The sequence below is a fragment of the Candoia aspera genome, chromosome 1, assembly GCF_035149785.1.
Source record: "Candoia aspera isolate rCanAsp1 chromosome 1, rCanAsp1.hap2, whole genome shotgun sequence".
Lineage (NCBI taxonomy): Eukaryota > Metazoa > Chordata > Lepidosauria > Squamata > Boidae > Candoia > Candoia aspera.
In genome coordinates, this window is record NC_086153.1 from 71,519,843 (window position 1) to 71,545,772 (window position 25,930).

Sequence of the window (25,930 nt, forward strand, 5' to 3'; positions counted from 1 at the left end):
TAGAAGAAGCACAGTCAAAACATAACTAAAACATCATTTCAATGAAGCTGCAATATGTTTCTTCAAAAGTATTCAAAGATCTTTATGCATTTCATCTTCTCAGACCCAACAATCGTTTTCTTTCCATTTAACTGCAAATTTCACTTATCTATGAGGAAATAATTTTTTAAAGAAAATCTTAGCTTTAAGCCTTTCTCTTTTCAGCTGAAGTGAACAGAACTGAACAAATTCTGAAGTTGGCAGAATTGAGCATCAGAGACAGAGGCCATTTCCCTCCTAGTGATTTATAGCATATTCTAGTCTCACCCAGCCATTGTTGTGCTAGAGTACAGTAATGAGGACAGGCCTTATATCATTTCAATGAAGTTTGCTATAAAGATACTATAAATCATTAGAGAAGAAATACAGGGTCCTACAAACAATTTTCAAAAAGGGAGGAAGGGAGGGAGGGGAGGGAAGGGCATTATTTTGATCCCAATCCATTTTTGTCAGTGCTTCTTTCTTTTGTTAACCGGTTGTCACTAAAAATCTATTTAGGGTCAAAGAAAAACTATTTTAAATTGTTTATGTCTCTCATGCAGAACACTAGAATGTGTAACTTGTGAGAGATACTAACCAAGTCCTTATAGCAGGGCTACCATATCTCAACTTCAAAATTCTGGATGACCACTAGATGACAACAAAGATTTCTCTGCATTTTGTTGCTACTATTCCTTGATTACCATATTTGTGCAGCCCAGGTCTGGTTATCTAAAGTTGGATCAGGACAGGACCTTCTGTGAATGGAAGAGACTCTTTCTATTTGTGGAAAGAACTCTGATCTAGCAAATTCTCTGGATGGAGCAAAAAGGTAGTGATTCTTAACAAATGCTCCTTTCCCTGCAACCCTATGCAATCATTTGGAGCAGCTTATCAGGAACATGGGGAGATGAAAAGAAAAAGAAGTCATATGCAAAAAAATCTCTCTCCTTACATGAATAGGAGGCCTGCAGGAACAGAATCCCACTCTTAGGAAGTCTGGATCTGCCCTGAGTAATTTTGCTGTTTATATGGGATTGTAAGGCAATAAATAAATAATAAAACCATCTGAATGCTGCATCTTACAGAGCACAATTTCCATCTGTCTCTAATATGAGAAACATATGCACACACACACACAGGAAAGTTCAGACTGCAAACACAGAGACATAGTGACAAATGACAAGCATAGGTGATACAGTATGTGCATGTGTAAATACTTTCCAGTAATTTTTCTGCTGCAAGTTTTACTTCACTAAACTTAACATTTCTTCTAATTAAAACTCAATTGTAAAAGCATATACAAATTATGCTTAGATAAACAGGTACTTTTATAATAGCTCAACAGTTAAGAAAAAGTGCCAGAATAATCTGGCTGAACTGAGTATTCTGCACCTTGACTTTGCTGATAAGGGGTGGCTATCAACTGCTCCACAGAGACTGCAAACTGTTGTCGGTGGTTTTGATTGAGGCAGTCCTGAGGACTAATAAATAAACTAAAGCCAAAAATGCCACAAGCCCAAATCTACAAAATAGAGAGCAAAGCAGAAAGAATATCCTGAGCTGCCTCAATCAGTACTCACACACACACACACAGACATACGTATGTCAGAATTGTGCACTGCTTTGGATTCGTTCTTCCATCATTCTGATTTTAACAATAATAGTTACTATAGACCCAGTTGATAGAATACATTTTATTTGACCAAAGAATCTAACTATTATTTTTTTAAAATCTCAATCTATACTTTCTGCCTTATTTTTAGCTGTGTAGGATTAATTTATTTATCTCTAGGGTTTGGAGAGGGCTCATTTTAAACATAGAAAGAAAAATAGGGAATAAAACCTTACCAAGCAAATTGCAGATGTCAGCTTATACTTTAGGTATAGGATAACTTACTTCCATTAGTGTTAGTTTTATGGTGACTATAAATGTATCATGATGCATATTGCTTTTACAGTGTTATGTACTTTTCACTTTTGTTTTAGCTTAAGTACTCATTTTTAATTGATTGGACCACACTCCAGTGGGGGGGGGGGGAACCATTATAAATAATGGTTTTTGTTTGTCTGCTCTGTAGTGCAAAGTTAACAGCTGTCTACAAGATCTTAAAGCAGCTTGGCTACATCCATGCTCCCACACATGCCAAATCATCTTTTGGAAATCAAATTTGAGGCACTGCACAGCATACAGGGGGCAGATGGGAGGGGCAGAAAAGGGGAGAACATGGTCAAGATGAGGCTAAGTGCAATAGAGAAAACTTAAGTTCTAGTTCATGAGTCTGTTGCATATCGGAGCACTGAAGTAAGAAGGAATAAGTAAGCAATAAGTTTTGATATACAGCAAGAATAATGTTAATTTCAAACTGGGGGTAGACAAGCCATAGTCCTTTCAGAAGCTCCAAGATATTGGATTTCATTATATGAACAAAAACATAAAAGTGTAAGTGACAATATGGAAATGAGGGATGAAAAATATAATCAGATCAATAACATACAGCTTTGTAATAAGTATTTTTTCCTTCTATGATCATCTCCTCCCTGTAAGTCCTGCTGCAGGTCTCATTTTGATGTGGGGTGGGGTGGGGTGGGGGTATTCCTGGGAGGGATGAGCCAAGACTATATGTCAAGAGTATATAATCCCAGCAGGGTCACCCAAGGTATAAAGGTCATCTGAGCTGCCCAACTAAAGCAAGCAGGTACCTACTGGGCAACAGAGATATAGGAAGATGCTGGAGGCAGATCATTTAAGTGATAATGGCAAAGGAAACATTTCACACCCTGCAGGAAAATGCAGTAGTAAACCACTCCTGTATTTTATCAAGAAAAAATGACTGATGATATAGTGCCAAATGATGCCCCCCTCAGGTCAGACGGCATTCAATATGCTACTGAGGAAGAGCTGAGGATCTTTCAGAATACTAATGGGGTTTATGATGTGGCTAGATTAAAGCCTTTGGGACATCTGGTGCTGATACTGCCATGCAGGAAAAGAAAATCCAAAGCTGCAAAGACAGAATTACAGTGGGAACATGGAATGTACAAAGCATGTACATGGGGAAGCTCAGTGCAGTGAAAGATTAAATGAATTGACTACACACTGACATGTTAGGCATCAGCAAATTGAGGTGGACTGGACACTTTCTGTCAGAAGACCACAGTATTTACTATTCAGGACACAAAAAACAAAGAAGAAACCGCACTGCTTTCATAATCAGGAAGGTTATATCAAGAACAGTACTCAGATACAATGCAGTCAATGATCACTTGATAATATAATAATAATTAGACTTTATGGGCAACCCTTTAATAAGATGATTTTCTAAGTTTATGTTCCAACCATTGATGCAGGAGAAGAGGAAACTGATGACTTTTACATCAAGTTTTACTTGAAATCAACAGAACATGCAAGCAAGATGGCTTGTTTGTGGTGGGAGACTGGAATGCCAACTTTCAAAAAAAAAAATCGAGGGAAATGTAGTTGGACTGTATGGGTTAGGAAACCAAAATGAAGCAAAACTAATGTCTGCAAACCCAATTATTTGTTCATTGCTAACAGTCTTCAAACAACCAAAACAATTCCTGGATATATGGACATCACCAGATGGAATATACAAAAATCAAATTGAGCATATTATTGGTAGAAGGAGATGAAAAAGCTCAGTTATAATGGCAAAGACATTGCCAGGAGCTGACCGTGATCATGAATTGCTCATGTGTAAGTTCCAAGGTAAGCTAAAAGGAAGAAGAAAGTCAACCAGTTTCCACATTATGATCTTGAGCATATACCCACCACTTTCAAAGAGAAGAAAAGGAATCACTTTGAACTTCTAAAACGCTCTGACTGGGAACCAGAGGAACAGTGGAATGGAATCAAAGAATTTGTTAAGGGTGAATGTGAAAATAGACAGCCAAAGACCAAGAAACAGAAGAAAGCATACTGGATCTTCTTGGAAGTGGCCACGAAGAGAATAGAAGCCAAAGCCAAGAAAGACAAAGATCTCAGGAAGGAACCTAACAAAGGATTTCAAAGGGTTGTTAGTAGAGACAAGAAGCAGTATTATAACAATATCTGAAAAACATAGAAACAGACATGGAAAAACAAGGAAAATCTTCCAAAAGAGCTCTGATCTCAGAAAGAGGTTCCAATCTCAGATTGGCATGCAAAAGGAGGCCAATAGACAGGTAGTAACTGTGTCAAAGAAGATCAAATAAAGATGGAAGGAGTATATTAAAATTTTGTACAACATAGAAGTCAACATCTGTAATGGTAAGTGGAAAAGACCTTAGGAGACAGGGTGAAGAGATGCTGTCTAGGGAATGGTCAGGTAAGAGAGGGCATAGCCCGCAGCTGGACAGTGGGCAGGGCAAGAGACTCAGAAGGGACCCTCCCTAGTTTCTTGGGCTGTAAAGGAGACAGCGGGAGAATTGTACTTTCAGACTTGCAAGATTTGGTTAATGTAGCTTTACAATAAAGTAGAATTAGCTTATCTGGTCATGTTTCCTTTCTAGTGTACCTTGTAAGGCTGACAACATCCAAGATACCTTAGAAAATATTCCCTACTTACCTATAATACTAGATGAAGTTAAATTACGTCATCACCAAGATAGAAGGCTACAGGAATTGATGGAATATCTATAGAAATCTGGCAAACAGAAGAAATTGTAAAGGTTCTAACCAAACTATGTCAGCAAATCTGGAGAACTATACAGTGGCCAACAGATTGGAAGAAGTCAATCTACCAAGACAAGAAAACAGACTTAACAAAATGTACAAACCATTGTTCAATATCCTTAATTTCACAGGCTAGCAAAATAATGCTTAGGATCATCCAACACAGATCAGAGCCCTACATGGAAAGGGAGATGACAGGTGTTCAAGTTGGCTTTAGAAAAGGCCAAGTGTCATGTTCCCCGTTGCAAGGCATATGTGCATCACAACAGGGAACATGCCTGTCAGGAAAGAGGAAGGGATAACCATTATCCTTTAAGCACACAAACGCCTAAAACAATCACCAGCACAATAGAGGCACACCTCTGCCCGGACCTAAGACCCATTAACAGATCAGGGGAACTTCCACACATTACCCCGGGGGACGCACCTGCACCGGACAAGAAGGAGAAGACAAAGGAGACCAGCGGAGATCGACCAAATCGCCCATCGACAAACCCATACCGCTGCAGATCGCCCATCCGGATCCAGTTTGTGGGACAATGGTGAGTGGAGGAGGACAAGGTCCGCCACGCGGGTATAAATGGGGTACCCCGCTACCATGCCCGCATTCCCGTCTTTTTCTCCGTATGCAATCTGCTTCCAATAAACTGGAAATCCTTAGACCCTCTAAGTGAGTCCGTGTCTTATTGGGAGTAAGGCTACCCTGACACCAAGGAATAAAAAACATTATTGTTGATGCACACTGGATAATTGAGAAAGCCAAAGAATACTGAAAAAAGAAGTCAGGATGTGCTCATTGATTATACAAAGGCCTTCCATTGTGTTGATCATGTCAAGCTGTGGAATGTACTTAGAAATTATATAGAAAAATGGGAATCCTAGAACATCTCACTGTCTTCATGCAAAACCTATAAACAGCTCAGGAAGCCACAGTACAGACAGAACATGGTGAAACCGATTTGGTACAGGTTGTCAAAAGGGTGAGACGAGGCTGCATACTCTCCCCTTGTTTATTTAACCTATATTTGGTTATATATTGATTGGAAAAAGATAAATGAAGTTTTAAATTTGGAGGAATAAAACCTCAATAACCTGCATTATGCAGATGATACTATTCTGATTACTGAAAATGCAAATGATCTGCAAGCTCTACTAATTAAAGTAAAAATGGGACTAAAATTAAATATAAAGACGACCAAACAAAAACTAGCAACCAGTCTAAGAACTGACAATGAAGATATTGATGTGGTGGATAGCTTCTGTCTTTTAGGATTGATTAACAAAAGTAGAGGACCAGCAGTCAAGAAATATACCACAGACTAGCACTTGGTAGAGCAGTCATGAAGGCCTTGGAAATGATATTGCGATGTTGGGATGTATTTATACTTACAAAGATCAGAATCATGCAGGCAATAGTTTTCTCTCTCATACTCTATGGAGTGAAAGTTGGACTTTGAAGAAGCAGGACCGAAAAAGTATTCTTTTGAACGTTGGTGTTGGAGAAGGGAATACCATGAGAATACCGTGGACAGCCAAGGAAACAAACGAATGGACACTGAACAAAGCAACCCAGAGTTCTCACTCAATGACCATACTAGGACACATTTGCGAAGATGTAGCTCTCTGGAGATGTCTATAATGCTGGGAAAGGTGGAAGGAAAAAGGAGAAGAGGCTGACCAGCAGCAATGTGGATGGGTTCAATTACAGTGGCAATAGGTGCATCATTGGAAAACTGGAAGAATCAGGTTGGGAACACATCGACCTGGAGAAAATCTATCTATGTGATCACTAAAACTTGACACCAACTTGATGGTGGTCAATCAGTCAATTATCACCTCCTAATCAGTATGATTGAATCTGCTTTTCTTTCTCTGTATTTTATCATGGATTTTTTTTAAAATGCTTCTAAATTTTTATAGATGTTATGTATGTCATAACCCTTCTTATTCCCATAGTGATTTATGTAAGTTTTCAGAAGTTTGGTTTTCAGAAGTTTCCTAACATCCCAGCTACATGAAAAAAGAAACCCTTCTTATAATGTATGTGTGTGTATGTGTGCACACACGCGTGTGCCTTTGACTCCTGGCAACTTCTGGACAAGTCCCTGCAGTTTTCTTAGCAACATTTTTGGAAGTGGCTTGCCACTGCCTTCTTCCTATGGCTGAGAGAGAATGACTGGCCCAAACTCACCCAGATGGCTCTGTGCCTAAGGGAGGACTAGAACTCACAGCCTCCCGGTTTCTAGCCTGGTGCCTTTAACCACTATATTCAACTTAAATTTTCTAAATATCTATCTTGATTCTGTAAAATATTCAGGCCCCACATCAAATCACCATCTAAACTCAGATACATATGATGTTACTAGAAGAATAAAATGAGTAACAAAAAATATGCAAAGCCAGTATAAGCAAAGTTATTCATATTAAAGAACAAACGCTTATAGAATTAGACCTAACAATTAATGATGGAAGCTATCTTTGCACAGTATTACACAGAACCAATTCATTTTTTAAATTAGGAAATATATAACCAAACCCCAAATAAAGTTGTAACATTTCCAGAAATGTTAAAGCCATTTGGAAATTTTTCTATATACATATAAAATCCAAGGGAAAAATCCAATAATTTGGAAAACTATATGCAATAGTTTAATGTAAATATACCCTTATTTCATTGCTTTAACACCATACAAATCAATTATTTGAAACTTAGTTTGCATATTAAAATATACCTTTTGGCACATTTATAACATTTACAGAGCAATTCTATGTGTTTATTTAGAAGAAAAACCTATTTTGTTTCATGGAACTTTCTCCCAGTTGCAAGTAAGACTGCAACCTGAAAAATATAAATACTTTCATTCTGCCCAATTTAGTTAACTGCCTTGGTTTTGTACTTGTGGTATCACTGTTGGAGGAAAGAGATGAAAAGATGACCCAAGAATGACAGCAGACGCACAGTACTGGCTTCTTATACGTCTGATCTAGATGAAAGGTCAAAAGAATATGGAAAACAGCAATTCACAAACAGCAGAAACTCTGTAAGATCCCTCTTATGAAGATAGCAGCATGTTAGGAGCAGAAACACAGTTGATTTCAGTACTGTCTATATATCCATAGATTTCACTGGAATTATTCTCTAATGCTAAGTATGCCTTCATACTGTATATTTGGAGTAAAACCTTTAATGTTTCCAGATGAAACTTTTGCCAGGCAATTGCTCTGCCTCATTCACAGGACTATAGGGGTCCGCATAACAACTTTTGTTGCAAGCCTCCCACTGTTTCCTTCACCTTTTTTCTTACCATAGCATCTCAGTTGAAGAAGATAAGGTAGACTTTTGATTGTTTTAAACTGGGTAGGGATTTGAGTCTACAATATTACGTGTTATTATTTACCAAAACATCATGAGCATTGAGTTACAATGAGGAAAATGAGATACTTGTATCTTTGCCACAAATTGGTAGATTCCTATACGATTACTCCTCATCTTAACACCTCACTGTCATCTCTCAGTCAGTGACAAAAACTGCTCATTCCTATATTAGTTGCCAGAGTACTCTTGGAATGGACTCATAAATAGGAAAAAAACTGAAAAGACTAAATATTTTAATGTTTTCTGCAGCTAGCCAAGAAAAGATTCTTCAAAGAGCAACATTAAAAACTCATCCCCAGAATCTCAAATGTTGCTTTCATACTCTGGGGCCACTTTCTTATTTTCTTCTCGAAGTATCTATGCCATTTTTATTAAATAATTATGCAATTTTATGTCTTTGTTTCTGTTGTTCGAGCACTCTTTGTATCATGGCTAAGGAAACATTAGATACAGCAACTTCTTAGAGTTTGTTTCTCATGCATTCACCACATTTATAAAACTGGAAAGTCAGATATTTGCAAAAAGTTCTAACTCTTAATAGCGTAAAAGTTCAGTAATGATTTTACATGAAGACATATTACATATAAGAAATATATCCCACTTTACTGGGACAAATCTATAATTATGTAGGATAAATCATTTCCTTGAACATACTGTATTATATAAATAAATAATATTCTAATGAGAAATTACATGGATTAGGATTGGAAATAATTAAGAAATATTTTAATCACTGTTCAACTTTCACTGTAATTACATTATCACCAGTTTATCAATCCTCTGACTGTAAATAAAAAACTTCATCTATAATACTGTGTTATGGTTGGCCTACAAAATAAAAATTAAAGTTCTAATTCCGTCATTGGAATTCAGGTAGAAAACTGAGGTGATTTAATTAGAAAATATTTTCCTTTTGGAACTGCAAAGGCTTTAAAGTGTCAAAGCTGCTTAAAAAACTTGTCCAAGATGTTGAGTCTAATAAACTACATGTCACAAAATTAGTCCCACATAAGCACACAACACATTATTTTACCTTGCTGCGTTGGGATCCTGTGACCTTAAGGAAAGGTGAGGATAAGAAGTGAAATAGCAATAAGTGTCCAAAGTACTCTGATGTAGCTGATCAACTAAATGCACAGTCCAAATTGTAGTTCCTGAAGAATGATCGCTTGCTTCCCCATAAATTTCATGGCAACTTAAAATTTAAATGCAAAACCCAGAAAAGTTTCAACCTACTTCATTTAACATTGAATTGTTTAATACATCCTCTCCCTCCCCACAATATATTTCCTACAGAAACAAGGACTGTCCTAGTATAGACAGATTTGCTTTACAGTTACTTTACAAGATGTACATTTGCATCCTCTTAGTTTTTGAAAGAATCCTACTTCAAATAGTTTCAATAGTTCACAGCTGAACAAGCAACATATGTCTTACTTGATGACTCTCAGATTCATTTGTAACATTCTAATTATATGAATACTTTTTACTAAGAAGGTTTCTTTGAAAATATACATGTTTTTATCAACGTTTGTAATAATTTTCAAGATGGAAATAAACTGGCAAGTGAACACAAACAACAAAAGATACGTACTTTCCACAAAGACAACACTGATTAGTAGTAGCAGACAAAGATGAAGAGCAAGGACAAGAATACCAAAGCGACAAAGAAGAGTTCTGAATAGAGGTAATTTTAATTTGGTTTATATTTTCTGTTTTTATTTTTACTTACACTGAGGGAAGAGCAATACTGAAGCTTTTCTCCTCACTACAACTATATACTGTATATATAATCACAATGACACATACAATCACTTTCTCATCATACTCAGTGTTTTAAATAACAAAAAATATCACTATCTATGACAGCTCAGGTTTTGCTGCACCAGCACACTTTTCAATATTACAAAGAGAAACAGGAATTCTTACTGGCTGCGAAAGAAAATGGGAGGCATCTGAGTGTAATTAAACTTTTTCAATTAATCAAATTAAGGTTTTAAATTGTTATTACCTGTATTCCTTTATATACCAAAACAAAAGTACTTGATGAATGATTGTTTTAATAACATGAAATTCAGAGTAGGGTAACATTTAACTTTTATAATTTAAGAAGTTAACTTAGTATAAATTTAGTACAAATAAGTATCCTCTATATCTCATCTTCAGTGTGTAAATCATTTTATTTGCTGTTGTATTTCTATGATATGGTCAACTGTAACTCCTTTTATCATTACACTCACTAGAAATGTAAAAACACAATTTTTGTTTAAAAATCCTGTACTTCAATGTCTAGGAAATATATTGGAAACACTGATAGTTGGTGCCATGTCAGTCGATACATTCAAAGATATCTCATACAACTGAATTTCAGATCTGTCTATGCCAATTGTCACTGATATCTTGAGAATGGACTGGATAATAAATAATAATAATTTGATAACAGACACAAAATCTCATAAGTGTACTTATGTACAAACTGAGACAAATGACTCATCACAGAGCAAGTAAGTGCTAATTGTTTCCACTCACTACTGGCAAGGAAATCCAGGAGAATTATGGTGAGTGATTGCTTTGTAAATTTATAGGAGTGATCTCAAAGGGTCTTTGATCCTATCAATGAGTACAAGGTAATATCTTGTAGAAACTGAATTAATTAAGATAACATCTCTTCATCTAACCCTGGGCTCATAATCTCAATATACAGATGAGTTTCTTCTGACAGACAAGTTTATAGCCCTGACTAAATTTTTCCAACTCAGTTGCTCAGAACTCCACAAAGTGGCAAAATAAGAAACATTTGGCTTTGAATAAAATATGAAGGGGCAGGCCTTATGATACTTGGCATGCATCCAAGAGGACAAAAAACATAAATGGCAAAACAAACTTAAGCCATTCCTCTGGGTATTATTATCTCGATTTATCTGAGAAACACATATGTATAACATGAGGTTCCCGGGTATGGAGGAATAGGTAAAATGAGAGGGCAGACAGAATTGACATTTGTACTTTGGAGTTAGATAACCTCACATCCAAGTGTAACACTTCTTGTAGAAATTGAGACTTCAGATCTGGCTGTCTTCATTTATATCTTTCTAAGAGCAGGCAAAGACTGTAATAAACTACACAGGAAGGAACTCTTAATTTAACAGTTTTAGATGACGGAGATCATAGTAACACTTCTCATAAATATCTAACCAGAATCACATAATAATGGTTCATCAGCACAGCTCTCTAAACACTTTACATTGGTGTTGCCCTATAAAACCTTTCATATACTGGGTATAATGTACTTCAATACTTAGCAGTAATCTCTATGAACATCAGAGCATCATACTGATGCTACTTGAATATATTTGGTGAACAAAATCCATAGCTAAGTATTTGTCTAAGGGTTTCAAACAAAACTTTGGAGATTCTTCATCAAAACTCTTCCCAGTTGTTATGGAAGTAATGTAAAATACTTTAACTTCGGATTTTAACTGTGTCAGATTTTTAGTATTTTTTAAAAAATATTTTTATCAAACAGATAAAATGTATTATCAAAATTACATCCATTACATATTGAAAAGCATGAACAAGAGATGCTGCTACATGGCACACTATGGGATAATGAACAAAATAAAAGATAAAAGTAGACGGTATTAATCTTACTTCAAAGCTCTTCACTTCCTCTTCACTATCATTGTTATCTTCTTCATCATGGCAGCTCTGAAAAAAACACTGTGTTCACAAATAATTTTTTCAAATTAAATATATTTGGTTTCAAGATTATTGCTGGCTCTTCTTAAAATAAAATAAAGCAGAGACATAAATTATGAATCTTGCATAAAATTAGGGGATTGTTGACAGGAAAATTTGCTGGCTTTGCTGCATTATTGGGCTCAGATAACAAAGTTATGTAGTCAGGGTTCAATGAGTCCATGAGAATTCCCAGCAACCGATCACCCTAAATCTACCAGCAGTTTTCAATGTCCTTAGAAAAATACATTCCCCAAGGTTCCTGGAGCATCTTGGTCATCTTACAGCCAAGAAATGATGGATAGGGATAGTCAGATTAACAGGTGAGTCAGCGAAGAAAAAGGGGACAGTAATGTTAATTTGATTACGAATCATCAAAGTTTGTTTTTCAAATCAAGGAATGATGACACAAGTGATAGAAAACATTCTTTTGGATTTTGGTGAAAAAAAATTACCTTTGCCATAATATCAGCATATGCCATATACAGGTAATCTTCCTCCAGTTTGCTGTGGTATAGACAAGGAAGAACAGATGGTTACAATTATCATAAGAGCTATTCTGTATCCAGTGTAACAGATTAATGAGGAGAAAGTATGATAGATTAATGGAAGAGAAAGTATGATAATTGTGTTTATTACAAGAGCAGCTAGCCCGGAGTTTTGCCCTATCTGTAGAAACCTTGGTGGATCACATGTAGTGAGAGAAATACTAAAGGAGGAACACTAAAGAAAATGACATCAGAATTTATGCTGATATTAAAACATATGGAATAGACTCCTCCAACAAGTATAAACATCCCCCATAACATTGACTCGTCCCACCCGGTCATGCAGAGAGGGCATGCTACGGACCCCGTCGGTAAGGGAATTCCACTTGACGGGGTCAAGGAGGCGAGCCTTCTCTGCAGTGGTGCCCACCCTTTGGAACATTCTGCCCCTAGAGGTGAGGCAGGCCCCTTCGCTCCCGACCTTCCGGAAGGGTTTGAAGACCTGGTTCTGTGCCTCACCTGGGATGGGAAGGGGAGTAGTTCTTCCTAGGGGTGGCTGGTGTCATAGAGTCCTCCCTACTGAATGTAATCTTTGTCACTTGGATTTTATATTTATTTATTTTTATTATGTCGGTTGTCTGCCTTGTAATTTATGCGTTGATGGTTTTAAATGGTTAATTTTATGGTAAACCGCCCAGAGTCCCTCTGTTTGGGGGAGATGGGCAGTGATAGAAATTTGAATAATAAATAAATAAAATAAAATAAAATAAACTTAAATATATATGGTTTGCAAATTTAATAGTTTCAACTTTTTAAATTGCTACCTCACATTTTTCTGTCTTTTTTGTAATTCAGTTTTCAATATTATATTTAACAACAAAGTTTTTATATTTCAAGTCTGCTATAAACAACCTAGGCTGCAATAATAGTGATACTGTATATACTCTTGGATAAGCTGAGAATTTTAAGTGCCAAAATGCACCCAAAAAAATTGACTTATCCATGGATGGGCTTATCTGCAAGTATATACAGTAATACTTCTTCAAAGTACCTATATTTTCCATTTATACTCACCCATAAGCACATCCACAGATAAGTAAATCCTTGAATTTTTAACCAAAATACCATGAAAAATGCAGGTTGGCTTATCTATGGGTGGTGTGTTTTGGGCTAAAAATTCAATGGTCAGCTTATCCACAGATGGGTTTATACACAACTGTATATGATAATATAGAAATACACTGTTACTGTTTTGGATTCTGTTTCTTCTAATGACACCCAGAATCATTGTATATGAGATGGGCGGTGGAGAAATACAACAAATAAATAAATAAATAAATAAATAAATAAACAAACAAACAAACACACACACACAAATGTGAAATATCAGTCATGTGATTTCTTCTCTACCCTAACAAATAAGAAAATAATCCTATTTGCTCAACTTCAGCTAATTCAATTTGCATAAAGTATTATGGTTTTCCACCATTCATTGACAAGGGTTTTTGTAAATATACCTGAATACAAAACTGGCTCAAACGTCATTGAATCTGCCCTATAGTACTTTGATATTTAACTCCCCATCACTTTTTCTAGGGACAGAGAACATTTCATATCTAGATTTGAAGAGAAAACAATTAACAAAAGAATCATATCTCCTCTTTCTTGTCTCACCATTTTTCAGTTAAAGCTGTTCGACTGAAGAGTAAAATAAGTTGATGTAAAGGATCAACTCGCTTAATACATTCATCTTCTTCTGTTGGTTCTGTGCCAGGTTTCTGTAGCAAGGAACAGAAGAATAAGAACATGGAATGAGAATGTAAAATGTTTGAGATCTGAGAGGTAGATATATTTGGACATCATACTGAGAGTCATTGAACTTAATTCCAAACAATTTAGTGATTAGAGATGCTTAAGAATATGATCTTTAGATATTTAGATGTGAATTGACCTGAATGACACTTCTTGGATCATTGTGAGAAACAGAACTCAATTTATCATACCTTCCAAAATGCTATACCATAGTTTGAGGCTCAAAATACATATTAAGCCATATTTTAAGATAAAGTCCATTTTAAAATATATATTTAAATGCATTTTCTTACAAATTGCAGATTAGTGCAGAAACAGAATAAGGGAACATGTGTCAAATAGGCTGATAATAAATCAGAAATACACGCATCATTTTGAAACCCAAATAATATATCATCAGCGAAGTGTAGAAATGATATGACCAAGACTTCCATGATTATACTGGCAAACTTAAAGTTAGGGTCACAGCTGCAGTGTTGAAAAGGAACAAAAATAGCATATATATTTACAGTTTAAGCATACCAATATATAAAATTCTGGATATCCAAGGTAGTCTCAAGAGGATCCCTTGCAGTCTATAAGAAGCAGGACATATAAACTGGTAATATCTCCCATTATTTTTGAACTGTGTTTTTGGGGGGGGGGTTGGTAAAATTAAAACTTTGGCATTACCAAAGTAACAAGCAAATTTCATACTTTACTAATGGCTGAATTTGGCCCAGTTGCATACTACAATAGAATCCAAAGCAAATAACCAGCAAATCTAAAAAAAATTCAATCAACTCTAACATACTGCTAAGTCTTCTATCAATGTATCCTCAAAATAATGGTCTTCTGTTTCCACCCAGGACTTTTCATATCCTTGAAGAAAAAGATTGACAGCTCGGTGCCTTAAAAAAATCAACAAAATATAAGTATTTTAAAATGTATGCACACATTGATTATTCAAAATATTTACTGTACAAAATATCACTGTACAGAGAAACAGCATATATTTCTCAGCACATTTATATGACGAACAAGTAATGTCTCTAGAGATAGCACATACCGTGGAAGATTATATAGAGGTGCCATTCTGAAGCAAGCCACCACAGCTCTTTTCCTCTGTTTGGATAAAAGTTTGTGCCATACTGCCTTTTTTGACCTCTGAGGATGCTCAACCTACGATACAAAAAAAAATGAAAATCAGAAATCTCTTTTTAATAGATGCTTATTTATTTTAAAGGTGTAAGGCTGCCATCTCATACCATTTACTAGGGAGTAAATCCCATTAAACTGAATGGGTTTTACTTTTGAGTTGTTATGCATAAGATTTTGCTGTAAAACAAAAAAAATTCTACATTTTTACTAAGGGAGTAGGTAAAGTAATTGCAGGATCATCTCAGTTATTTCTGAAATATGTTCATAGCACCTCAGTTTGACTGTCTTCTGAAATAACCAGGATAAGCATATAATTTTCCATTCAGAGAATTACAAAGTATTTTTTCACACATAAGATTTTGGGATGGTGGGTGGCAAAACGACCAGTAGAATGCACTATAGATTCATTTAGCTGTTTGCCCATTATTATGATACTGATACTATTTCTGTATTAAATTAGTTGTCTCCTTCCTTCATTTTGTTTTAGTCCACACAAGTAGAGTGTCATTCATCCATTCTATAAAGCATTACCATATGGCTATAAAAGTAACGACTGTACTAATTCTGTTCCTTTGTAGTAAATCTTTCCATTACTAATGTCATTACATGCTATCTATTGTATAATAGATAGGTTTATGACTTAACAAGCGTATCATTTACTCTGCACGTAGAACAACATTAAAACATGCCTACATGGTCCATCCTGCAAGGGTGTATGGAATGTTCGATTACTCTCTATAAAAAACAAACTTTAGTACTTAAAGCACACACTGTGAGAACATAAAAGGAATTTATTAGTGCACTGAATAACTGAAACCCAAATAAGGAATTGTGAATGTCATAAGTGAGACAAAGAAAGAGATAAGACAGTATTACTAAAAACCTCAGTCAGATTAAGTGCAAAACCTTTCAAACATAAGAATAAACCGAAGTGGAGCAAGCAAGTTAGAGAAATGGCACCTAAAAAGTAATCACAAATCAGATATTTAGAGACTTAAGACATAAAAATGGATAAACAAAATTATTAAAGGTAAATCCAATACATTCCTAACATAATTGAGCATATACTCTATACTTCCCATTCTGAAACATTTCCGTCCACGATTAGAGAAGTTCTGGAAACAATAAAGGAAAATAATATATGAAGTAGAAAAAAATCAAAATGATGCATTTAATTTTACATATGTAGGTAAAAGAAAGGGCATTAAACTATATATAAAAATGTGTAACTTGAAGGAGTTGTAAACATTTTAAAATTATAATACAACCACATTAGGAAGAGCACAGCGACTGTGTGTAAATGACGATTAATGTTTATCACCCAGAATAGGGTCCCAATGATTGCTCAACCCAAAGATATTTTGATCTGAGATTCCCTCACTTTCCAGTTGCACAGGGGGTTTTTTTTGTTACTTGGTTAAGGCAAGAATCCTCCGCTTGGTTATATATACCTTATTTGAGAATTCTAAGCTGAATTCTAATTACCACCAAGGTCCAAAAGAATAAAGAAACTTCAGGGAGACTCTTCCTCTGCTAAATACACTTTTTTGAGAGCACAGAGTCATTTTGTCAGTCCCTTGAATAAACCGCTACTTTAAATGCCATCGTACGCCACTTCAGTTGGTACAAGAAAGCCAAGGTGCCTTGTATGGATGTTTCAAGCTAATGATCTGCGATGCCTGGAACACTCATGTACTCATTCAATTACGACTCATAAGCTTTTGCTCAGAAATCTATTTTAATGGTGCAAAGCCTCCAGTGCAGAGAAAAAGTTGCGAATGAAATTTCCCGCACGTTTCTACAGTTAAAACTCTTCGTGAATTCAAATTCCCCCCCACTTCCCCCTTAGATATGCACCCCTCCTTCTCATGCCAGCAGTTGTCTGTAACGGTTTTCTGTGGAGGACCTTGGTGCTGGAAGGTGGCAGTCTAAACAGGATGATTCACACTCCAAGCATGTTCCCCTTCCCTGCTGGTCAACTCGCAAGCTGACACGAGTTGCACCAAAATGGATGCGAGCACGATAAGACGTTCTGGGAACATTTGATTGAGGAACATGACATGATCTCACATTCTTCTATTTCCTGATTAATGCCTTGGATATTCAGCCATGCATACATGATGGACTGACTACATTCCTGCTTCTCCCTCCTGTGCAACCCCAGGTCCTGCTATGCTACCTCATCTTGGGGAGGAGGGGTGTTTCCTGGGAGGGATGAGTGAAGAACGTCTGGAATGTATGCCAAAGTATATATTCCCAGCAGGATCACCCAAGGTGTGAAGGACTGCCCAGCTAAAGGAAGCAAGCACCTATATTGGGCAGCAGCAAAACAGGAAGATGCTGGAGGCAGATGATCACTTTAGTGACAGTGGCAAAGCCATCAATTCATACTGGGCAGAAGAAGGCAATGGTAATCCAGTCCTGTATTTTTACCAAGAAAATCACTGGATAGAACATATAAAATCATTGGCGGTACAGTGCCAGATGATGGGCCCCTCAGGTCAGATGGCACTCAACATGTTACTGAGGTAGAGTTGAGGATCTTTTGGAGTACTAATGGTGTTTAAGACATGGCTAGATAAAAGCCTTTGGGATGTCTAGTTGCTGGTGTTGCCACGCAGGAAAAGAAAATCCAAAGCTGCAAAGGTAGAATTACAGTGGGAACATATAATGTAAAAACCATGAATTTGGGAAAACTCAACACAGTGAACCATTAAATGAAACAACTACAAATTGACATCTCAGGCATCAGTGAATTGAGATGGGCTGACTTTCAATCAGAAGATCACACTGTTTATTACTCGGACATGAAAAACAAAGAAGGAACAGCATTGCCTTTATAGTTAGGGTACGGCAGGAACAGTACTTGGCTACAATGCAATCAATGACCAAATAACATTGATTTGACTTCGTGGGCAACACTTTAATATGACGATCACTCAAATTTATGCTCCAACCACCAGTGCAGAGGAGGAGGTTAATGAGTTTTATGATCAAGTTCAATCTGAAATTGACACATGATTGCAAGATGTGCTGTTTATGATTGGAGACCAGAATGACAAAGTTGGAAACATTAAAGACGATGCAGTTGGCTTGTATGACTTAAAAAACTGAAATGAAACAGGAGACCAGCTTATCAGTTTCTGCCTCTTTATATCTAACACGGTCTTCAAACAACCAAAATGATATATCTATACATGGACATCACCCAATGGAGTATATAGAAATCAAATTGACTATATTATTGCTAAAAGAAGGTAAAGTGGCTTAGTCATAGCATCAAAGACATGGCCAGGTGCTGACTGTGGAATTGATCACGAACTGCTCATGTGCAAGTTCCAAGTTAAGGTAAAGATGAAGAAGAAAGCCAGTCAGTTTCAAGCATGATCTTGACCATATACTCACCATTTTCAAGGAAAACAGCAGGAATCACTTTGAAGTCCTGAAACTCATTGATAGAGAACCAGAGGAATTATGGAATGAACTTAAATAAGTTATTAAAGATGGATGTGAAAAGGAACTGCCAAAAATGAAGAAACAGAAGAAAGGAAACTGGATTTCAGAACAAACCATGGAAACTGCCAATTAGACAAGAGAAGAGAAGAGCCAAGAAAAAACAATAATCTCAGAAAGGAACTTAACAAAGAGTTTCAGAGAGTTGTTAGAAGAGACAAGCAGCAATATTACAACAGTATCTGTAAAGACATTGAAGATGGAAACTGACAAGGAAAAACAAGGGAAGTCTTTCAAAAGATCTCTGAAATCAGAAGGAGATTCCAACTTTGAATTGCTTTGCTAAAGGTCACCAATGGAAAGGTAGTAACTGATTCAAAAGAGATCAAATGAAGATGGAAGGAGTATACTGAAATACCTACTTACAAGAACCTCTAGTACTTGATGATGAAGTTAGATCAGCACTCTGGTCATTACCAAGTCAGAAGGCTAATACCCACTACAATATGGCAAACAACAGAAGAAGAATCAGTCAAGATTCTATCCGAGCTATGCCAACAAAACTGGAGAACAACACAGTGGCCAACAGACTGAAAGAAGTCCATCTACATTCCAAAATCTCCCAACAAGGAGACTTAACAGAATGTGCAAACTATCATACAATATCCTTAATTTCACATGCTAACAAAATAATGCTTAGGATCATCCAACACAGGTTAAAGCCCTACATGGAAAAAAAGATACCAGATGTTCAAGCTGCCTTTAGAAAAGGCCAAGGAACATGAGGCATTATTGCTGATGCACAATGGATAATCGAGAAAGCCAAAGAATATTTTTAAAAAAGTAATTAAGTGCTTCATTGATTATAAAAAGGCTTTTGATTATGTCAATCACATCAAGCTGTAGAATACGCTCGGAAAAATGGGAATCCCAGAACATCTGATCGTCCTCATGAATAACTTATATACAGGACAAGAAACCACAGTACAGAGTGAACATGGTGAAATAGACTGGATCCAGGTTGGCAAAAGGCTGCACATTCTCCCCTTATTTATTCAACCTATATGCTGAATATATATTAAAGGAAGCTGAATAGGAAGAAAATGAACATAGTTTTAAAATTGTAAGAAGAAACCTGTGCTATGCTGATGACACTACCCTGATAACAAAAAACGCAAAACATCTGCAAGCTCTAGGAATAAAAGTCAAGGAACACAATGAAAAAATGGCACTACAGTTAAATATAAAGAAGACTAAATTAATGACAACAGGTACCACAACAAGACTTAGAATTGACAATGAAGATACTGAAGTGGTGGATAGCTTCTGCCTTTTAGGATCAACCATCAACCTGAAACATGGAGGATTTCAAGGAGATTTTCTGAGTCCTGTTGTGAGCCTGAGCAGACCTTCAAAGAGATTTTTTCAGATTGCTGTCAGGCTATTCTGCAGAATATTCGGGACATTGGGGAAGAGATTATTTCTAAAGCTTGTCACCTGGCTGAAGATGTTATGGAAGAAGATGAAGATTTTGGCAAGGATGGAAACATTTTTACTGACAGCAAGATTGCAGTAAAGACAGGCAAAGACTACCTTTTGGTGGTGAAGGGGTTAAAGCGACAGTCTGAGCTGCAAATTAGAAAGGGAATTGTTTTTCTGATGAAACATTATGGGAGAGAAGAGAATCTGTTTTGTGGGAGTCTTTTTGCTGAGAAGTCTGAGTTTTTAAGGGGGGCAGTTGGGCTGTTTGATTTTTGCAAGAAAAATGCCTTGTATGTAATAGGGAGATATGTAAATGTCTTGATATATTTGAAGTGGGTTAAAAATTTAAGAATGTGTAATTGGATTGATAATGAAGCTATTATGATTTCATTTCTTTTTAATGATTTGGATTAAGATTTACTGGACTTTTTTAAAGGTTTGTTTGATTTGTAAGATTTATAAGGTATCTATAAGGTATAATAATAATTGCTTGGTTTTTAGGTTTAATAGGGTTAAGATTATTGTAGTATATGTTTCTATAATTTGATTTTTATTATAGTGGACAGAAATATATAGAATAGTAGTAGGAAGGAAATAACTAAATAAATGTTATTTGGGGGAGGGAAGTTGATTTAGAAATATATATATATAATATAAGGGGAAGGAGCAATTGCATTAGTTATTTGTATATGTGTTAATGGAAGGATTTATAGAAATAATGTGATCTTGGTTTGATATAGAGTAAGGGATTGATTCTGGAAATTGCTTTATATTCTTGTTGAAAGTCACTTGTTTATGTAATCTTCAAAATTCTTTTTTTCTTATGTTTCACACTTTTTTAGTTTTTCTTTTTTCTTTCTTGTAGTTTTTACCTTTGTTTCAAACTTAATAAAATTCTTTTTAAAAAAACAGTAAAGGAACAAGCAGTCAAGAAATACACCACAGACTAGCTCTTGGTAGAGCAGCTATGAAGGCCTTGGAAAAGATATTCAAATGCTATGATGTGTCCACAGCTATTAAGATCAGAATCGTGCAAGCTGTGGTATGGAAATGACACTCTATGGAAATGAAAGTGGGACTTTGAAGAAGCAGGATAGGAAGAGTATTGATGCTCAATAGCACATTATCTAGCTATCCAGCTAGCTAGCTAGCTATCCATCCCTGCTGTGAAAACAATCTCTAACCCTGCTAGCAAACACTAATGTACATACATCTGCCTTGCCAGGATCACATGATGGATACACACTGCTTAATTTTTCCCACCTATAGAGAATTTGTAGGATCATTTCTCCCTTTTGACATGGCCAGAGAATAGCCAGATCACCGTCTGCTTTAATATTGCCATATAATGGGTAAGGGTATGACCATTGATGACAGAACACTTCCAGTTACATCACTGGCATACTTATTATTGCACTACTGGTTTGTTCTTCTTTTTTGTATTTCTCCCATTTCCTCCCAGGCGTAGTAGAAGTCACATTAGCATTTCAGTGGCCTATATCCCATTCCCATGAGTTGTAATCATAAGATTGTTCAGTTAAAAAATACTGAATTATACTATAGTTTTGATTCTGAACAAAGTAAAATCACAGAGTCATGGTACAAATGCTATGATTCTATAGACAGAACTTATTAGAAAAAAGTACAGGTGGTCCTTGCTAAATGATGGCAAATGGGACCAGAATTTCCATCGCTAAGCAATGCAGTCATAAAGCACAATGTCACATGACCACATCACTTAGTAATGGCAATTCCCAGCAGTCACTGGTTGCCATCGTTAAGGAAATCACCACAGGTCATTAAGCAAGGACTTCATGTGACTGCAGCTTCCAACTGCCTGCCAGCTTCCCCACTGACTTTGCTTGTGGGAAGCTGACGGAGAGGGTCTGAAATTGCGATCCCATGATGCAGGGAAGCTACAACAGTTGTAAATCTGGGCCAGTTGCCATGTGCCCAGATTGCAATCACATGACTGCAGGGATGCTGCAATGGTTATAACTTCAAGGACCAGTCATAACTACCACTTGTTCAGCGCTGTCATAAGTTTGAAAGGTTGCTGAATGAGTGATTGTTAAGCAAGGACTACCTGTATATTCACAATATATTTTCAAAAAAACAAAGTGGCGCTACGGGTTAAACTGCTGAGCTGCTGAGTGTCATGAGTGCCGTTGAGCTAAAGTCATCAGCGCAATGGCACACATGACAATGACAAGGAAATAGGTGAAGGGGTACAAGTTAAGTAGCCATCAACCCACAACGACTAACGGCCAACAAACAATAGCCAAACGGATCACGGAGCCACCCAAGCCATCAGCGGCAATACAACGGGGATCGCCCAGCTGAAAGCAATCAGCAGAGGAATGGAAACCTGATGATGGGCGATCCCGGAAACCCTCACCCACCGGCAGGGCAACGCATGGGACAAAGGGGGGTGACGTGACCGTGAGCGAGGGGGCGCTGACCGGCGCGGGGTATTTAAACCCCGCACCGGCGCGCTCCTGTCACTCTCAGCTTTTTTCTACCAACGCTGTACCTGCCCTGCAATAAACCAGAGCCTGATTCGCAAACCAGTGTCTGAATGTTATTCAGAGGGAGGCAGCGCATGACACTGAGCTTGCCGATCGGAAGGTCGGCTGTTCGAATCCGCGTGACGGGATGAGCTCCCGTTGCTAGTCCCAGCTCCTGCCAACCTAGCAGCTCGAAAACATGCCAATGTGAGTAGATTAATAGGTACCGCTTTGGTGGGCAGATAACGGCGTTCTGTTTAGTCATGCCAGCCACATGACCATGGAAGTGTCTATGGACAAACGCCAGCTCTTTGGCTTTGAAACGGAGATGAGCACCGCCCCCTAGAGTCGGACACGACTGGACTTAATGTCAAAGGAAACCTCTACCTTTACCTAAAAGAAATACTTTCAGTGCAAAGTAAGTATACCTGCAGGACATTTTTCCACAGTATCCTGTTGTATCTGTAAAACAAATTAATATTAAAGTGTCAATAATACATCTAACCTGTTCCAGGTGGAAAAGTACATTAGCTATATCCAGAACCCGTTCCACAGTCTTTTCTGGATCCGAAGTGATATCAGTTCTGTTTGGTAGATCTTTGTAAAGGGCCACCTGCCACCTAATGGCAGGATCTTCAAGCTGCAAGAAAATATATAAGTGAAGTGCTAAAAATATGAACAACCAAACACTTGGATATAGGCTGCTAGAATTACTGTGTTCATCTAATAAAGTAGATTTTATATGATTTCACATAGTTTAATACATAGTGCAGTATTCTCTAATGAATTAGAAAATATGAGCTCTGAAATCAAGCTCTCTTTGGGTACGTCTATATTTCAAGCAAGTCAATAATGAGTTGAATGAAGTTCTGGTTTTCTATCAGTGAAAGGTAAGTACCTCCCTTTGCTCCAAAATACAGAATTTTGTCACAGGAGTAGTGCAAGAGAACTGGTCAATAGCTATGCTGTCAGTGGAAATCTAACAGTGGATTTCCATTCTAAATTCTATTTGTTCAAAATGGAAATAAAGTATTGTATCCAATATTTGGACATCTATATAATTAGGCATCTCCTTCATCTTCACTCTTCTGCACAAGTTTTCTGGAATATATTTGAGAGCTCACAAAAGCTGCTGGAGATAGTTTGTGCAGTAGTGTCCATTCTAATGATAGATGGACATGCTTCAATGAAACATGTAAACTCTCCATCAATACATTTTTAAAGAGATTGACATGAAAAAGCATTAGGAGACTAGTAAATCTCTTTGTGGGCAGATAAAGAGCAAGATAATGTACGAAAGTCCTGGTGATCTTCCATCTAAGTGCTAACTAGGGTGAACCTGCTTAGCTTCTAAGCTCAAAAACATTCTACCAGATTCTGCCCCTTGAAGTTCACTTGAAGTTTAATGGTTCACTATGCTTATTTTGCACATGTTTAAACTTATGGGATCATCACAACCCTTGCTTATATTTCACAGACATCTGTGCAATTTTTGGCTCTACACTTGGTGTGTACTGTACATGTGGATACATGGACAGATGTATAAATATACATATCTACTTGCACACAGATACAAATTTAAAATAATTTGGGTAGCTGTTTAAAAGATTAGGTCAGAAGAAAAAGTTGTAATCCTTGAAAATTACCTTGCCCTGTAAATGAAGGTTGTTGCAAATAGTGTCTCGAACTTCATCCTCAGTGTCCTTCTGTCAAGAAAATATACCAAATATTTTACTGAAAAGTATTATATAAAAAGGGGGGATAGCCCTTGTAGAAAAAAAAAAAATCTAAGCACTTTGGAAAGCTGCCATTTTCCATTATGGAAAGCCATGATGAATATGCAAAATGGAACTGAACTTACCATACATTTCTGTACTTAGGAGTTCCTTAGTAGAGCAATCTTTACTTGAGTGAAATATTCTTGCGTAACAAGCATGACTCATAACAAGAATAATCCTAGAGGAAGGGATTTCTCCATTCCCAGGCCAGCCCCATTTCATACAGGAACTATCTCTATCTAAGCCACTTCAGTATCATTTATATTTACTTTGGCAGGTGTTGTTTTTGATCATTTTGAATCTTGTTTATAGGAAAGGGACAGCATTTGGGGAATGGTCCTCTCTGATATCATTCTTGTTGGATGTACCGCTTGTCACTCAAGCAGTCTCTGAAAAGAAAAGGCCACCCTCTAAAGAAATTAGTTATCATATGTTTAAAGAAGAGTAGAATAATGGACAAGCAATTCCCTGTAACTAACACTGTTTTTTAATGGCAGGAAGCCAATTATCTTCTAAGTAGAAATAAACCAGTCAAATATCAGATTTCTTTCTGATACATACCACAAAGAATAACATGACTCCTACTGCATTTTAACACTGTCAGACAGATAGGACTAATGTCTCTATAAAAGGGAGGATATTATACAGCTTGCTGAACACATTAAGTGAAGTTCTACATATAGAAACAGATTTATAGAGAAAACCTACCATGCTTAATCGATTTTTTGCCAGAGCAATTAATTCTTGGTCACCAGGTGCACAAATGTTTAGCCCAATAGGAAGCAGTCGTTTTAATGCAGCCACAATAAGAGAGGTCTGAGTTGAGTAACGATCCCCTTTCCGTTTCATTTTTTTTCTTTCCTGATCAGAAACAGCTGTCTGCAATGTACAAGTAATAATTCATTCTCAAATTATAAAATAAAGGAAGCAATAATCGATCTCTTGAGGATACTGAAATGAAAAAGGGGGAACCACCAGGGAAATTACTTCGCCATAAAATGTTTTATATCAGTAATGGTGACAGTAATCTATAAGTACAATATAATTTTTCATTTGTATTATCTTTATGCTCACTCTGTGTGACAAACTTTATTATGATCTTTTATTTGCACTTGTACAGAGCAGATGGAACTTCCTATTAGGTTACCACTATGTCTTATTGTTTTCAATTACTTTACCATCATTCCATTGTTTTGCTCTCATAATACTGGTTTCCTTAATGATTTGTTGTTAATACAGTACAAGTTTTAACAGTTGTATCCCATTCCAATTGCATCTGTTTCTCTTTGTTTCTTTTTAAGTATGACCAGTACAGCAGGAATTCTTGCATCTGCCTATTAACTGCATATTCTTCCTATTGTCTTCAGTCAGATGGCATGTCTACATCAGGTGTACATTTTTAAAGTGTCTCTTCAAAATAATGATATAACTTCAAAAAATAAACCAATTCAGGGAAGGGATTC

The 25,930-nt window shown here is 36.7% G+C and overlaps 1 protein-coding gene across 1 annotated transcript in view; it reads right to left on the reverse strand.

The window, feature by feature from the left end:
- Window positions 1-25,930, reverse strand: part of RYR2 (ryanodine receptor 2) — a 258,198-nt gene that overhangs the window by 59,868 nt on the left and 172,400 nt on the right. The window contains exons 72-80 of the mRNA XM_063292172.1: window positions 25,176-25,346; window positions 24,336-24,395; window positions 23,195-23,329; window positions 15,156-15,268; window positions 14,901-14,997; window positions 13,970-14,073; window positions 12,263-12,314; window positions 11,721-11,777; window positions 9,103-9,126 (exon numbers count right to left, since the gene is read on the reverse strand). Of these exons, the coding sequence (XP_063148242.1) occupies window positions 9,103-9,126; window positions 11,721-11,777; window positions 12,263-12,314; window positions 13,970-14,073; window positions 14,901-14,997; window positions 15,156-15,268; window positions 23,195-23,329; window positions 24,336-24,395; window positions 25,176-25,346 (813 nt within the window). The remainder of the gene's footprint in view (window positions 1-9,102; window positions 9,127-11,720; window positions 11,778-12,262; window positions 12,315-13,969; window positions 14,074-14,900; window positions 14,998-15,155; window positions 15,269-23,194; window positions 23,330-24,335; window positions 24,396-25,175; window positions 25,347-25,930) is intronic.